Source organism: Carcharodon carcharias, chromosome 30 (assembly GCF_017639515.1).
Source record: "Carcharodon carcharias isolate sCarCar2 chromosome 30, sCarCar2.pri, whole genome shotgun sequence".
In the NCBI taxonomy this organism is placed as follows: domain Eukaryota; kingdom Metazoa; phylum Chordata; class Chondrichthyes; order Lamniformes; family Lamnidae; genus Carcharodon; species Carcharodon carcharias.
The window spans coordinates 18,154,371-18,170,263 of record NC_054496.1 but is presented as its reverse complement, the minus strand read 5'-3'; the positions used below and the strand labels follow the sequence as shown (position 1 = coordinate 18,170,263).

General features: G+C 43.9%; 2 protein-coding genes across 4 annotated transcripts in view; one reads left to right on the top strand and one right to left on the bottom strand.

Annotated features, from left to right (window-relative positions):
- Positions 1 to 6,568, top strand: part of cc2d1a (coiled-coil and C2 domain containing 1A) — an 88,678-nt gene extending 82,110 nt beyond the window's left edge. For all 3 annotated transcript variants that reach the window (XM_041176996.1, XM_041176995.1, XM_041176997.1), the window contains exon 29: positions 1 to 6,568. This exon is cut by the window's left edge and continues 631 nt beyond it. The gene's annotated coding sequence lies outside the window, so the exon portion shown is untranslated.
- Positions 6,569 to 10,625: 4,057 nt separating this feature from the next.
- Positions 10,626 to 15,893, bottom strand: part of LOC121271174 (podocan-like protein 1) — a 179,145-nt gene continuing 173,877 nt past the window's right edge. The window contains exons 8-10 of the mRNA XM_041176936.1: positions 14,552 to 15,209; positions 11,817 to 11,965; positions 10,626 to 10,824 (exon numbers count right to left, since the gene is read on the bottom strand). Of these exons, the coding sequence (XP_041032870.1) occupies positions 10,626 to 10,824; positions 11,817 to 11,965; positions 14,552 to 15,209 (1,006 nt within the window). The remainder of the gene's footprint in view (positions 10,825 to 11,816; positions 11,966 to 14,551; positions 15,210 to 15,893) is intronic.

The window sequence follows — 15,893 nt, the reverse complement described above, 5'->3', positions numbered from 1 at the left end:
ACTCCATTTTATTTCCTTTGATTTTGGGAATGTTTTTTAAAAACCAGCTCTGGGATTCTAATTCCTGCTATTCCAATTGAGGTTTTTTTCCTTAAATATCAAAAGGGGTGCCCTTAAATTTGTGTCTCAGCTACCGACGTGATTTGAATGGTCTCTCCTGGTTGCTGTTTTATTGGATATAGTTACGTATTGGAAGGGTGCACTGGCAATGCTGACATGTATGCTGGAGGAAAGTCCAACTGATCCTGGGATAAGTGTTGGTTGGTTGGGAGTTAGTGATCCATCAGAGTTGGGCCACTGATCCGGCGAACTTGGGGGTGCCATGCAGAGGCACTTGATGGTACTGCAGGCACATATATTAATAATTAATTAATATTTAAAGAAAAATGTTTGGAAGGAGAATGGTGGCAAAGACTGCAGCTTTAAATGAACCCGCTTCCAGATGGGTGAAGTAGCGGTGTTGGTTACAGACAGAAATGCCTTTGATGTGGTATCACTGCCCCCTCCCTTTATGAAACATCTCCACATGCCACTGCAGCTCCCAGTTATGATTCTAAGTAAAGAGCGACAGCTTTAATGCAAGAGCAGAAATCTTTCATTGTTTTCCTTGGAACTGTACCCTCATGAAAGCGGGGGGGAGGTGGTGGGGGGTGGTGGTGTTTGGGTTTGGGTTTCATGGGGGAGAATGAGCCCCTCTGCCTTAACACCAGTCACACCTGTGTAATAATGGGAAAGGTATAACTGTAGTTTCCGTCTGTCTTTTGCTAGTTATTTTTAAATTGTCACTGACCTATCAGCAATGGCTTGTGACATTGTCGAGTTACAAAAGTGTTTGATTACATTGTAACGTAAATTTGATGATCTTGACAAATCAAAATTTTGGGCCAATTAATTGTATTATCAAGAGAATGGAACTGGGAGTTTAGTCAAGGCTTTGCTCTCAGCCTGGGAGGTGGTGGATACTTTACAGTTCTGAGCCAAAGGTTATGGATTTCTGGAAGTGACTAATTTAGAGGTGTATTCTTAGACACTAAGGTTCCCATAACACACTGCACAGTTTCAATATCCCAGGAAAGAGCGTTCTGATCTTCAATCTGCTCCAGAATAAAGCTGTTTTGATTTCTCAATTTCTTCCTTCTCCTTCTAAAGCCTGGGCCCCTGGGGCAGAATTCCATCAGCTGCCAGCCCTCTGTCCTCAGCCAGATAGCTATTATTCACATAAGTCCAGGGCTTTAGTGATGACAGCATTTTTTGACTATGGGAGGGATTCCAGAGGAGTCTAACTCCCCACCCGAATTTCCAAAGTGGCAGAAGGATCGGGCTGCAGGTGGCAGGCTACATGGAGTTGACTGTGTATGGTCACTTCCCCATTATTCAGGGAGGTGTCCTTCAGCCAGTGCTGGATACACAAATGCCAAATGAGATCCACAAAGAGACATCGGTTTCATTGAAACTTGAAAGGAGGAGAGAGGGACAAGAACTGAGACTGACGCTCAGCCCTAACACAGTCTGATTGTAATCAGATGAAAGTTTAGCTGACCTTTTGTTATTTTCCAACTCTTCATTTCCTTCATGGATGGAGAATCCATCTCTCAAAACAGTGAGAGCTCTGGGGAAAAATGTGAAATTTCAGCCACAAATAACCAACTCCCAATTCTAGAACCCCTTGCAAAATGATCACAGCTCAGTTTATTACAAAATATATTTGAGGCCTTAAACGATAGCACATTAAATAGCACCAGAGTATATTTATTTAAGAAGCTTTAATTTGGCATTGCCGTGTGTACTAACAGAGATTGCACTGTTTCTGGTAGTGGACAGTGCCTCAGTGTAATACATGCGTGCGCGCACACACACACACACACACACACACTCTCTGGAGATGGTGGCAAACTGCATCTACATGGTTGGGCTTCTGGTTCACTGCAGGGTTGCAGGAAGCGATTCATGGTGTGTTCTCTGGAAGAATCTTGAATGCACTACTGGATCTGTGCCCACCTGGCCCAGATTCATAAAACCATAAGAAAATGAAGCAGCTGTAGCCTACTTCACCATTCAACAAGATCATGGTGATCTGATTGTGGTCTTAGCAGCACTTTCTTGCCTCCTAAAGAAGAGTCGTACAGATTTAAAACGTTAACTCTATTCCGCACCACAGATGCTGCCAGACCTGCTGAGTTTTTCCAGCATTTTTTGTTCTTATTGTAGCATTTCCTTGCCTGTCCCCATACATAGCCCTTTGACTCATTTGTCAATCTAAAATCTGACTCAGCCTTGAATATATTCAATTACCCAGCCTCCACTGCTCTCCGCAGAGGAGAATTCCAAAGACTGGCAACTCTGAGAGAAGAAATTCCTCCTCATCTCTGTCTTAATTGGGAGACACCTTTAAACTATGCCTCCTAGTCCTGGATGTCCCCACGAGAGGAAACATCCTCTAGGCATCTACCCTGTCAAGTCCCCTCAGAATCTTTTAACTTTCAATAAGAACACCTCTCATCCTTCTAAACTCTAACGAGTATAGGCTCAACCTTTCCTCATAAGACAATCCCTTCATCCCGGGAATCAGCAGAGTGAATGTTCTCTGAACTGCTTCCAATGCAAGTTCCTTAAGTAAGGAGACCAAAACTACACAGTTCAGTACACTGCGTGCAGTCTCATAATGTCTGCTACGGTAGTAGCAAGACTTCCCTACTTTTATACTCTATTCCTATTGCCATGAAAGGCCAGCATTCCATTTGCCTTCCTAATCACATGATGTACCTGCATGTTAACTCTCATATACAAGGGCACCCAGATCCCACTGTACTGCAGCATTCTGAAGTGTGTCTCTATTTAATATTTGATGGGGAAACTCTGGGTGAGGTAGATAGAGGGAGCTTTCGGTGGCTTTGAGGGAATCTAACAAATCTTTTGTGCTGCGGTCCCTGGAAGGATGTCTGTTCTGAATGAAGAGTAAACCTTTGTATTTTCTGGCATCTCCATGGCCTCTTGTTCCTCTGGTACCAAGCTCAGATCAGTTGGTTAGAGCCAAGCATTGCCAGCCCTCTCGTGAGGCAACAAGAGGAATGACTCCAGCAGTCAGTACCCCCTCACCCAAAATGAACAACATTTGCAGATGTATATTGCTGTCAAACTGAGGAAGAAAGGGGGAAAATTTGAACACTGCACGTCTGAAATAAAAAAATGCTGGATATAGGCAATGAGTCTGTCAGCATGGAATCATGTAGCATCGATGGAGGCTATCAGTCTTTGTGCCTATGCTAGCTCTTTGAAAGAGCTATCGATGCTCCCTACATCCCTGGTGTTTCCTCAAAGCCTTTGTATTTTTCTTTTTCAACTCAATCAATTCCCTTTTGAAAGTTAGCATTGAATCTGCTTTCACCATCCTTTCAGGCAGTGCATTCCAGAACATAACAGCTCCCCAAGTTCCTTTTAAAAACAATTTTCCTTATCTCCCCACCTCCCCCCTGCCCCTGGCTTTTTTGCCAACTGTCTTAAATCCCTGACCTCCGATCACACAGCCTCCTACCAGTGGAAACTGTTGTTTCTTATTGACTGTATCAAAACCCTTCATGATTTTGAACATTGTTATTGAATCTTCTCTTCTTCAATGTTTTTAGGGTGAATAACCCTAGCCTTCCTATATAACATGAATTCTCTCATTGCTGGTACTGTTTTAGTAAATTTCCTCTGCATGCTCCTCAGGGTTTTGCCAACCTTCCTAAAGTGTGGTGGTCAGAATTGGCACAGTGCTCCAGTTGAGGTCCATCCAGTACTTTATAAAGCAAGAGAGATTGAAGGTTGATGTTTTAGCTGTAGACTCTTCACTGAGCCGGCACTGCTGAAGGGTCGGCATCTGAGCTGTTGCCACCCCTCCCCCCCACATTTCTCTTTTGCCAGGCATTGGTGGACCTGTCGTTAGGGTTGCCAACTGTGATTACATGTATTCCTGGGAGGTTTCATCACATGACTTGCTCCCACTCTCCAGCCACCAGTCAGCCAACACATTCATCCTTGTGACACACTGCCCTCCTGCGCCAATTGGAAAGTTAAAAAAAGACTCATTACCCAATTGGATGATGCTTGAGTGTCAGCCAAATGGCGTTTTTTTTCCCCCCATTTTCAATATTTTTATATCTAGTACTGAGAAAATTTTAAAAATTATTTTTAATGTCCCAATGATTTTCCTCCAGGGTCTCACAGAGCAGTGTCTTAGAGATTGATCTTCAATTCCTGGAGACTCCAGGCCAATCCTGGAGGTTTGGCAGCTCTGCCTGTCACGTATTCCCACATTGCCTGATTCAGTTAAGATAGCAGCTCCCCTGTGCAGTAGGGATCGGAGTCTGGGTACAGCAATGAATGTAGCAGGTCACTAAGTGCCAGAAACATGTCGTAAGCCTAACATTGCAGGGAGGACCTCTGATCAGAACTTTCCACCTGAAAATATTGACCCAGCCCCTCCCCCAAATACTGACCCACCTGGTGTGTGTTTACAGCATTTTTGAGTTTTCCAATTTTCATATTTTCTGCATTTTCCTGCAGTGATGAGCAGGAGCTGATGTCGTTCAATAAACCAGCAGACATAGAGAATGTGACATTCCTCATAATGTATTAGACTTTGAAGTGGATCAGAGGAGGCAAGGCCTAGTCAGCAGGACTGCAGAGCCTGATAGGATGAAGAGACTGGTGGGGGGTTTTTTTCATTATTCTTTTATGGGATGTGGGCATTGTTGGCGAGACCAGTATTTGGTGCCCATCTATAACTGCCCTTGGACTGAGAAGCTTGCTAGGCCATTTCAGAGGGAAGTTGAGAGTCAACCACATTGCTGTGGATCTGGAGTCACATGTAGGCCAGACCAGGTAAGGCCGGCAGATTTCCTTCCCAGAGGAAGTTAGTGAACCAGACGGGTTTTTATGACAATCGGTGATAGTTGTCATGGTTCCCATTACTGAGCCGAGATTTTAGATGTCATGCTTTTTAATAATTGAGTTTAAATTCCACCAGCTGCCATGTGGTGGGATTTGAATTTGTACCCAGGCCTTTAGATCACTAGTCCAGTGACATTAGCACTAAGCCACCATCTCCCTCGCAGCCTGACATGCAGGGCACAGGATTTGCTTCAGCAGAGAGCAGCCTGGCCAGCAAGAGAAGAGTTTGATTCAGTAGGTTTGACATATTTAGGGAGGAAACTTATTTGAGGTTAAACTTTGCATTTCCGTAGTAGGGAGAAACACTGCACTAACTGTCCACTGAGCAGGCAGTGGGATATTGTTTACCAGGGTCAAAGAGTAGATGACAATCTGATTTCAGAGAGTGAAAGGTCCGAATGAAACTTTTCCAACTCTAAAGGTGCATTTGGTCAGACGATAACAATGCATTACCTTAATTTTTTTAAATTGCAGAACTATTATGGATAACCCCTCGGTGCTGATCATAATTGTTCAACTGAAGGGGGAGGGTGGAGGGGAGACGGTTGGGTGTGTTTATAGGTGACCCCCTCAGGGTGTGGCAATTCCTCAGCTTCTTTTTGAGAGTGGCTGAGGATGATTCCTGATTCCTAATTCCCCCTCCATCCTAACTTGAATCACAGCGAAGTGAAACCTGCCAATACTAGAATGGACCAGCCATTCAATTGATGCATCCCAGCCCGGGATCTGCTGACCCCTTCCACGCTCTCTCTCCTCCTCCTCCTCCTCCCCCCCCCCCTACCCCCAAGTACGTATGGTGTGACTGCACCCTGACAATACACCAGTTGGTATTATAAGTACTGCCCTGACCTGCTGAGTGATGGATGCCTCCCCCACTCCCCTCGTGGGACAAGTCTAAGGTATTGCTAAAGAATTTGTGTTGTGTGAAGAGAAGCTGCCTTCCCATTTCCTGATTTAGATGTCCAACAATGGGCACTGCCAACACTGCTCTTGAATCCGTCGGGAAGCATGGGGTGACTTTCCTCATCTGCTTTCCCTTTCAGGTGTAATTTGAAATCAATAGCACTCTCTTGGCTAACCTGCCACCTTCAATAGTTACTGTGGCTGGGAGGCCAGTGAGCGCAGCCTGCACAGAGAAAACACATGCAGCTAAGCAAGGGCCAAAGATTTGTCCATGAGCTTTAATTGTTTGAGACCTGTTGAGAAAAGAGCAGAACTTTAAGTAAAATTCTCCCTGGCTCTCCATCCCTATCCTTGTTTATAGAAGAGCTCATACTAACTCTGAAATGGAGACCATCCTAAGCACTATAACTTGGGAATGGGGTCACTATTACAGTCTTGTACAGCAGTGTACCAGGACCAATCCTGCGGGCCGAATATACTAAGGTGAGGTTACTGTGTTGGGGTGTGCTTCAAGTGGACTTATCCTGCGTTTTGCACAGATTGCTGTACAATACCTGTTATTTCCAACTCCCACTGTGACTTTGGTGATGGGCTGGGGAGGGACTAAGGATGTTTAGAATTCTGTGAAGTGCCTGCTAACTTTGTACTGAATGTCTTATAGATTGGAATATAATGTATAAAATGGAGATGATATTGATTGCTATTCATTCATAATAAAGGGATACAAGTAGAACTGGTTTAAAAAGAACGTGTGCTTTTTTTTTTAAATAAAAAAGCTTTCCTAGCAATAGTTTTTGCTGCATTAGCACCATCTGCATTATTGTGAGGGGTTTGCTGGTAACATTTATTCCTCCTTTTGCTTCGTCTTTTGTACATAAAGTCAAGGATGACAGAAGGATGTGTTTGTGGGAGCTTTCTGTATTCAAAATGGCTGTCATGTTTCCTACATTATAAGAGTGACCATACTTTCAAGGAAAAAAAAAGCACTTCATTGGCTATCAAGTGCTTTCGGACATCCTGAAGTCGTCAAAGACATTATATAAATGTAAGCTTGTGACTAACTTTCTCTGACATCATAACACTTGAAAGAAATGTTCAAATAAAGCTGAGTTTCAAGCTAAGATGGATGAATTTGGATACTGGAGGGATGAACTTGGTCATAAAATGTTTTCTTGTCCTTATCTTTATCTTCTGAAAGATTGGAAACATTTTTAATCTGTTAGCCTTAACAGGAGATAATTGAGAGAGGAGGTAACTAGATGTATATAAATGAATAAATAGCATAGAAAAGGTGAATCCGGATCACTAATTCAAATAAATTAATGTATTGCTAGGACAAAACAGGCTTGAGGGGCTGAATGGCCTACTCCTGTTCCTATGACTGCGCACAAAATATTCCCAACGAGGGCATATAAGAAAAAGAACACTGTCAGACCAGCACAAGACAAACTTAGGGCTGTATTCCAAGAAGTTCCTCACATGCACAGTTTTATTTATGTGAACTTTTGTAACATGGGAATAGTGGCAGCAAGTCTTGCGCACAGCATGATCTCACATACAGCAATATGCTAAACGACCAGAAAGCCTGGAATCACGTACAAAAGAAGTGGGTTGTTGTGGTTCAGGAGCTCTGTGTAGATAAGTTGGAACAGGCCTGTGGCTGCCTTCATCTGTCTGTTCTCTTCCCAATTGTGTTCTAATCAAAAAACAGCAGAACTGGTAAATTTGTGTGTTTGTTGGAAATAATGTTAGTGAAGTAAAGGATTTTTTTGAAAAAAGACTCCATGTTTTGAATATAGGAACAGAAGGAGAACATTCAAACCCTCCAACCTGTTCTGTCATTCAAGTAAATCATGATTTACATTCCATGTGCCTTAAAACCCTTACCCAACAAAGACCTATCAATCCCAACACCCCTTACCTCAGCTGCTTTTTGTGGGAGCAAGTTCCTGATTTCCAGCATTCTTTGCGTGAAGAAGTGCTTTCTGATACCATCCCTGAAAGCATAGCTCTAATTTTAAGGTACGTCCCCTTGTTCTGGTCTCCCCCACTGGAGGAAATAGCTCTATTTACCCTATCAAATCCTTTAATCATCTTCAAAACACATATTAATTCACCTTTTAATTTTCTGTATTCAAGGGCATATGAACTTGGTCTGTGCAACCTAGTAATTTTTTATTTGTTCACAGGGTGTGGGTGTCACTGGTAAGGCCAGCATTTGTTGCCCATCCCTAATTGCCCTTGAGAGGGTGGTGGTGAGCCGCCGCCTTGAACCGCTGCAGTCCATGTGGTGTAGGTACTCCCACAGTGCTGTTAAAAGGGAGTTCCAAGTTTTTGATCCAGCGACAGTGAAGGAATGGCAATTTTAGTTCCAAGTCAGGATGGTGTGAGGCTTGGAGGGCAATGTTATTCGCCCCAGCATCATTTCAAGGATTCAGTCAGAACATTACACCCAGGCTGACAAGAGACCTTCCCTGTGAGAAGTGGCTGAAAGGAAGAAAAGAAACCAAGAGTGAGAGAAATTTAGGTGTGGAGCTTCCGGTTACATAGCAGTTAAGTTGTCTATATCTAGTCCCGGTGTTTTAACCTATGTTGAGTGTGCACTTTGCTGATTTTCTCCATGGATGTCATGGAAATACAATAATTTTCATAATGTTATTGGGATTTATTGTAAAGTAGGAATAGTGGGGTCTGGAGTGTGTGTGTGTGGTTGTGTGTTGGCCTGAAGGCTCTGATGTATTGGAAGAGAAACTTGGTTTGAAATGCTAAATAAGTAAACATGGCTGAAGTTTTAGAATGTGAGGTGTAAAGGAATATTTGCATTATTAGATAAACCAGAGTAGTCTGAATTTCAAACGAGAGGATGAAATGTTACACTTAGCCAGAAGACAGTGTGTTTTATTTTTCCCAAAGCTTACTGATTAAAATTGGTACTATGAAAGATTTTTTATTATTAGAAAGGCAAAGTCCAAAGACATATTGAAACAATGACATTTGCATTCAAAGAGGAAAATATGTATAAAGGAGGGAAGACATTCTAAGATCCAACAAGTGTGAAAAGTCTCCAGCCTCTCATGACCAAGCTGCTGCCTATAGGAACTGAAGCTAAGAGAATTCACTGAAAATCCCTGTCCAGGGTATTCTGTGCTTTGCCTCAGCCTGTGAAAAAATATATTTAAAATTATTTTTATCATTAATGTTTAACTTAGTTTTATAAAAAACCTTTAAGACTCAGTGGACTTATTACTACTGAATTCAAGGCATGCATCTTGAAATAAAAATACAAACTTCAAAACAGTTGTGGCACTTGTTTTAAGTTTTCGTCTGGGATTTGAGCAGCCTAGCATTTACCATCCACTCTGCAACGACAATGGAGTACAATACATCCAAGTAGTAGAGAATATCTTTGGGGGAAAATGATTCTGCGTTTTGACTGGCAGACTAAAGTTGAACAGCTTGATAATATTAAAGTTCAATCAAAGGAATGATTCACTTGGCAGTCTCTGGATCAGAAACCTAGCTCGGACTATCTAGATCTACAATGGAGTGCAGTACTAAGGGAGTGCTGCATTGCAGGAGATGCTATTCTTTGATGCTTTGAAGCCCTTGCTTGGCTGTTCCACTGACTCTGGTGGATTTTAACTATCCCATGGCAGGAGTTGAAGAGCAGAGTTCTCCCAGTGTCTTGGCAAACATTCCTCCCTCGAGATTAGCCAGTTAATCATCTCACTGTTTTAGTTCTTGCAGGGCACAAATTGGCTCCTGGGTTTCACAATTCCAACCACTGCTCTTCACCAAAGTAGTTTGTTGTATATGAGTGTTTTAGAGTAAGCAATATGATGAGGGGTCTAGAAATGTTAAACCTTTGGCCAATGAAAGTTGAAACACAATGCATTCGGGCGACCTAATAGAAAGTCAAATCACAAAAAATACAGCTGGTAATGTGGTTGTAGCAAGCGTTTGTTTATATTAGATTCAACATCTCTATGTACATAATGAAATTCAGCAAAAAAATAGTTGAAAATAAATCAAAAATGAGTTTCTCTTGTTGTGTTCCAGTGGAATTTGGAACCAAACCCTTTGGACCTGTACCTGTGAATGTTCAATGATACCAGCAAAAAAATCTGGGGAAAAGGAGAAATGAGGATTTAAAAACTGTGGCCTTGGTTTTCAGGGGAGGAACAGGAAGATTTGAAAGTGAAAAGGCAGATGAAAGGTAAATCCCTCGTTGAATTTACCTCACCCCAATCAGTGTGATTCTCCCCCACCCCCACTCCCCCACTTGAATTGCTTGTCAGAGCAAAAGCAACTACTTGCATTTGTATAGTGCCTTTAACATAGTGAAAACATCCCAAGGTGTTGCACTGAGGCCAGTGAAGACTGGAAGCCATGACATTGTTACCCCAGCAGGTATTGAGCAGCATTGGGTGGGGTTAAGTACAGCTTCTGCCTCAAGAGGTTGATTGGACTTGACCATACCCTTAGAAATGTGCTGACAATATGGCCTGGAGATTGATGTAGCTGAACTGTTTTTCCATTCAAATGCTTTGATTTCATTTTACTGGATCTGACTATTGGAGGAACTATATGTTAATTTAAATACAGGAGTTTTCCAGTATATAGATTGTGGTGTCCATTGTTGACTGTTCCTTGTAGTGCGATTCCTTCAGCTGGTCGCTCAATGGATTGTCTCTGACTGGTTAGTTATACATAATCTCTGTGCTAAGCTACTGTTTAGTTAGCGTTCTCCGGTTGCATTACTCAGTTTTCTATCCAGCCACAGGCAGTCTCTATATCTCCCGGCTCTGCTGGTTGGTTGCTCTTTGGGCTCTTGCTGTGCTGTTGTTGCCTGCCCGTGGTGGGCTCCGGGTTGTGCTGTTCAGAAAGATACTGATGTACTCCGGATTACCAGTCAGATCCAAAACCTGCACATATTTCAGGCCCCTGAAGGACCCCATCCTTACTCCCACTGAGGTCAGCCTGTTTGACCTGTGGAATGAACCAAGCAAGAGAGCGTTCAGATTAGGAAATGTTGGTGTGTCAGAGCATCAAAGCTGTGGCAGCACTGGTGGGAGGTTGCTCTTGGTCTTAGGCTTGCTGATTTGGGAATGCCTATTTTGTGTGCACGATTGGTAAGGAACAAGCAGCTCCTGATATTGGCCCTCATTGATATAGATAGTCGTGGCACTAAAGTCCCCTAGTGAAAAGTGAAGGAAGACTGTTGAGGGATCAGGACTAGGGCATCTCTGGGGCAGATAGTGATTAGGAGTGGCAGCAGTAGTGCTGAATGAGGGCAAGCCAGTGTTGGAGTAGGGCCTTCAAGCTGGTGTTAGGCCTATCCATATTGCTGAAAAGAGGCTTAACACCTGAATCAGGCCTGGGTAAAGAATGGCCAATGTTTGTGTTTGCCCATTATGGCAGATTTTTACAGATATTCATTCTTGGGACGCAAGCTTCGCTGGCAAGGCCTAATTGCCCTTGAGCAGGTGGTGGTGAGCCACCTACAACAGAATGGCTTGTTAAGTGATTTCAGAGGGCAGTTAAAAGTCAAGCACATTGCTGTGTACCTGGGGTCACGTGGAGGCCAGACTGGGTAAGGACAGCAGATTTCATCCCCTGAAGGACATTGGTGAATCAGAAGGGATTTTACGATCTGACAGTTTAATGGTCAATTTTAAGGAGTCTAGCATTTTATTTGTTAATTGAGTTTAAATTCCCCAGTTTCCTTGGTGGGATTTGAACCCATTTCGTGTGTGCGTGTGTGAAAACAGATGTTAGTTGGCCTAATGAAAGCAGGAATTGCTGGTGAGTAACCACTCTCCCTTCTGTCTCAACTCACCTACATTCAACATCAACCAATTAAAAGCCTCTCCACTGCGAAATACATCACGAAGAACATTTGGGCTACTACAGAGGTTTTTTTTAAGATGTTGCAGGTTGGATTCCTAAAAGTATCCCGTCCAAAGCTGGGGGCCACTTACCTCAGGATTATCACTTTAATGTTTGGTACAGAGATGAAGGAGTCTGAGGTGATGGTTGCAATGCGGTTATTCTGCAGGTAAATATACTCCAGGGACTCGGGGAGATCTGGAGGCACGTAGGACAAATCGTTATACCCCAGGTCCAACAACTAAAAGCATTTAAAAAAAAAAATCGATCATATCTTGTAATTAATGTTAAATATTTGACACCTGCCCGATTGTTAAAATAGCCCTTTAAGAAGCCAGCTGTTCCTTTTCATTCATCTCAAGCACTTACCTTTGCCCTCGACATTTAATCTTAATTCTTCCAACTGCGTCGAAACCAAGGCCTGAACTTTTCACTCCTCAGAGGCGTGGGATCGGTGGGCCCGAGAGCGGATGGGTAAGGGGCCCCTGACCACGATTTCATGCTGGCTGCCCAATTAACGGCCAACCTATGTGACACGCGCACTGAGAAAGACTCAGCATTGCCGGTGGGGGCGGTGGGGGGAAGAAGGTGGGCACTGATGACACTATGTGTGCTGGTGAGTGCTTCCAGTGGGCTCCCTGAAAGCCGGCAGCTGCCCCAGGGAGCTGCAGACCCCCACACAAAAAAAAACAATAAAAATGCTGCAAAATATGTCCATGCAGCACAATCAAGCACCTGAAAGCAAACGTCAATAAAAAAAAATAGTCTCCAGATATCTCTCTTTATCTCCCCACAGAGATGTCATCCTGCCCTGGATCAAGGTTTGAGCAAAAAACGTAAAGGCCGATTGGCCCGTTTGCCAACCGTGAAAGTGGACAGGCCACGAAAAATCGCTTTCAATGGCCCCTTGATGAGCTTAATTGTCGGTGGGCACCCTTTGCTTCTGAATGCTGCGCATGCCTGCTGAGCAACATATCGCACACGGACGTGATGACATCAGGACGCTCGCGTGATGTCATCTCGCCCTATTGCGTGGCCGGATGGGTTGGGCATGCGCCCGCCCACAGGAGGTAAAATCCTGGCTCAAGATTTGATGAACTATAATAGAAACAGGAAATGCTGCTAAACCTCGCAGGTCTGGCAGTATCTTTGGAGAGAGGAACAGAGTTAACCTCTGAAGAAGAGTCACACAGGCACGAAACATTAACTTGGTTTCTCTCCCCACAGATGCTGCCAGACCTGCTGAGTTTTTAATTTCAGATTTCCAGCATCTGCAGTATTTTGCTTTTATTTTTGCTCTGTTTAACTATGCTTGCTCTAACTCTGTCAGAATCTCAGAATTGTGGAACATCTCACCACCCTCAGCCTATAATCTCTAGGCTTTTAAAACCAGGTTTTTCATCCATTTACCACTTTTTGTTCATGTAACCATTTCCTCCCAGTCTTTTCCACCTTAATAGTGCTCAGGGGTCTTGGCCTTGTCTCTTCACCTCAGATTTCTCAACTGGGTAAAGAAAGCTTTGCTCTCTGCTGAAGACCCTGTGCCCCCGAATGATGTTCCCTGACCATGTGCTGCTGAAGAGCAGGGAAAGGGAACAGCATTGAATTCTGGCTTGATTAACACCCTACAAAAGGAGCTTGGAGCTGCAAGAATACCAAGGGAGACAGGTGAAAGGGAGAGGTTGGTTCCCAAGCTGGAAGTCTCTCCCTCTCTCTCGCCTTTCAACTAGCTGTAAATTATCTGATGGCACTATTGCGAAGAGCAGAAGAGTTATCCCTGATGTCTTGGTCAATATTTACCATCAAACTAGATGATTTGGCTATTACCACATTGCTGTTTTGAGATCTTGTGCATTCCCTGCATTACAATTAAGGCCAGGATCTCCTAAGGAGTAGCAATCAGCGGATTGTCGCTCAGCTCAAATTATAATACACCCCGACTGGACGCTGCTCTGCGTTTCTTCCGGGAAAGTCCGAGCCCAGCTTTTCCAGAAATGTGGAGTTCAACATCCATTGGGGAACTCGGTCGGAGCAGAGTCAGGGGGAAGAAAGGACATGCCCCCCTTTTTTTCAGTCCCAGCTGCCAAATGCTAAGTTTAAATGCCCAGCCTTTGCACATTAGTAAATGGATGAGTGGGTGAATGAGTGAATAGGCGGGTGGGTGGGTAGGTGGGTTGTGAAGTGGTTGGGTCAGTGGGATAGTCAGATGGTCAGGGGGGTAGTCACATCGGGTTGGGGGTGTAGTCAGATCGAGTCTGGTGTACTCCTTTGGGTCGGGGGTTGGTGGTTGAGGGGGTGATTGGAGAGTGATTGGGTCAGGTTGGGCATGTAGTCGGGTTGAGTATTCGTGGGGCCAGGGAGGTGATTGGGGAGGGGGGGTGGTTCAGTGTGAGTGATTTTGGTGGGGAGGGGGCAATTCTGGAGTTAACCAGGTGTTAGACTAGTTTTTTTTTTTTGCTATCAAATGTTTCCTTGGCAACTAGTTGGGTAAGTACCACAGAACTCTCTAAAGTTTCCAACTCTAACTCAGAGTCAGAGACATTCGCAGAGGGTCCTGGGGAGCAGGGGAATTGCCATCGGATTCAAACTTCCTGTGCAACTCCCACATGGGCCGGAGTGTCAGGGCTTCCGTAGGGTCCTGGCAACGCATCTTTGGTCGAATGTCCGGTCTTTGACAATCGAGACCAGGAGAGTTGGCCCAATGACTACGTTCCCAAAGTACTTCATTGACTATGAAGTGCATTGGGATATCATGAGTTTGTGAAAGGCACTACAGAACTGCAAGCACCTTTTTATTTTTCTGTCCTTTTACAGTGTCTCTACCAACCTTAAGATTGGGCACTTCCCTCCATGTTCCTGGTGCTATCTTGCCAATGGTTAACTTATTGTGATGCAAATACAGCTCCTTCAAAGCCTTCATGTTGAGCAATGGCTCCGCAGAGAGTTGGTTAATTTGATTGTACTGTATCCTCAGAGCCTGCAGGCTGGGCGGGAGCCCAGTGGGAAGCTGGGTCAGGTTGTTTCCCGAGAGATCGAGCCTCTCCAATTGGCGAAGTTTTCGGAAGGCCAACCGATGAATGCTCACACTGTGTAACTTGTTGTAACTTAAGTTGAGCTCAGTCAGGTAGTAGGTGGAGACAAAATCATTGATGCCAATCTGCTCGATGCCATTGTGGAGCAGCATGAGTGAGCTGATACGACGAGGGAGGCTGGCCGGGACCTTGCTCAGTGGATTGTTAAAGATGTGAAGCGTATGCAGCTTCCGCAGCTTCCCAAAAGCATCCTTGTGGATTCTGCTCGCCGTGATCCTGTTATTTTGAAGCAGCAAGTATTCCAGATTCCGGATCCTGTTGATGCTGTGCTTGGATATCGAGGTGATGTGGTTTTTTCCCAACTGCAAAACCACAATATTTGGAGGCAATCCTTCAGGCACCTTCCTCAGGTTATTGCTGGATAAATCCAGGTATTGCATTCCTTTCATTTTACTGTCAAGTAGGAAAAATAATGGAATCCTTACTCAAATAGAAAAAAACATCTAGAAACTGAAAATGTAATAAAGAGTGCTCAGTGTGGGTTTCAAAAGGGGTCAGAATGGAGCAAACTTACTAAACTCTGAAAAAGTAACCAAAAGGATAGTTAAGGGGAATTTAGTAAACATCATATATTTGGATTTCCTAAAGGCCTTTGATAAGGCACTGTAAGTCCCCAAAGGCAGCAGTTCAAGTAGACAAGGTTGTAAAGAAGGCATATGGAATGCTCTCCTTCATTGGCAGAGGTATAGAATATAAAAGTAAGGATATAATGTTGGAATTGTATAAAACACTGGTGAGGCCACAACTGGAGTATTGTGTGCAGTTCTGGTCACCACATTACAGGAAGGACGTAATAGCTCTGGAGAGAGTGCAGAGGAGGTTTACAAGAATGTTGCCAGGGTTAGAAAAGTGTAGCTATGAGGAGAGATTGGATAGGTTGGGGTTATTTTCCTTAGAACAAAAAAGGCTGAGAGGTGACTTGATTGAGGTGTACAAAATTATGAGGGGAATAGATAGAGTGGACAGGATAAAATTGTTTCCCTTGATGGAGAATTCTAGAACCAGGGGACAGATTCAAGATAAGTGGCAGAAGGTGTAGGGGGGACATGAGGAAGAACTTTTTTACACAGAGGGTAG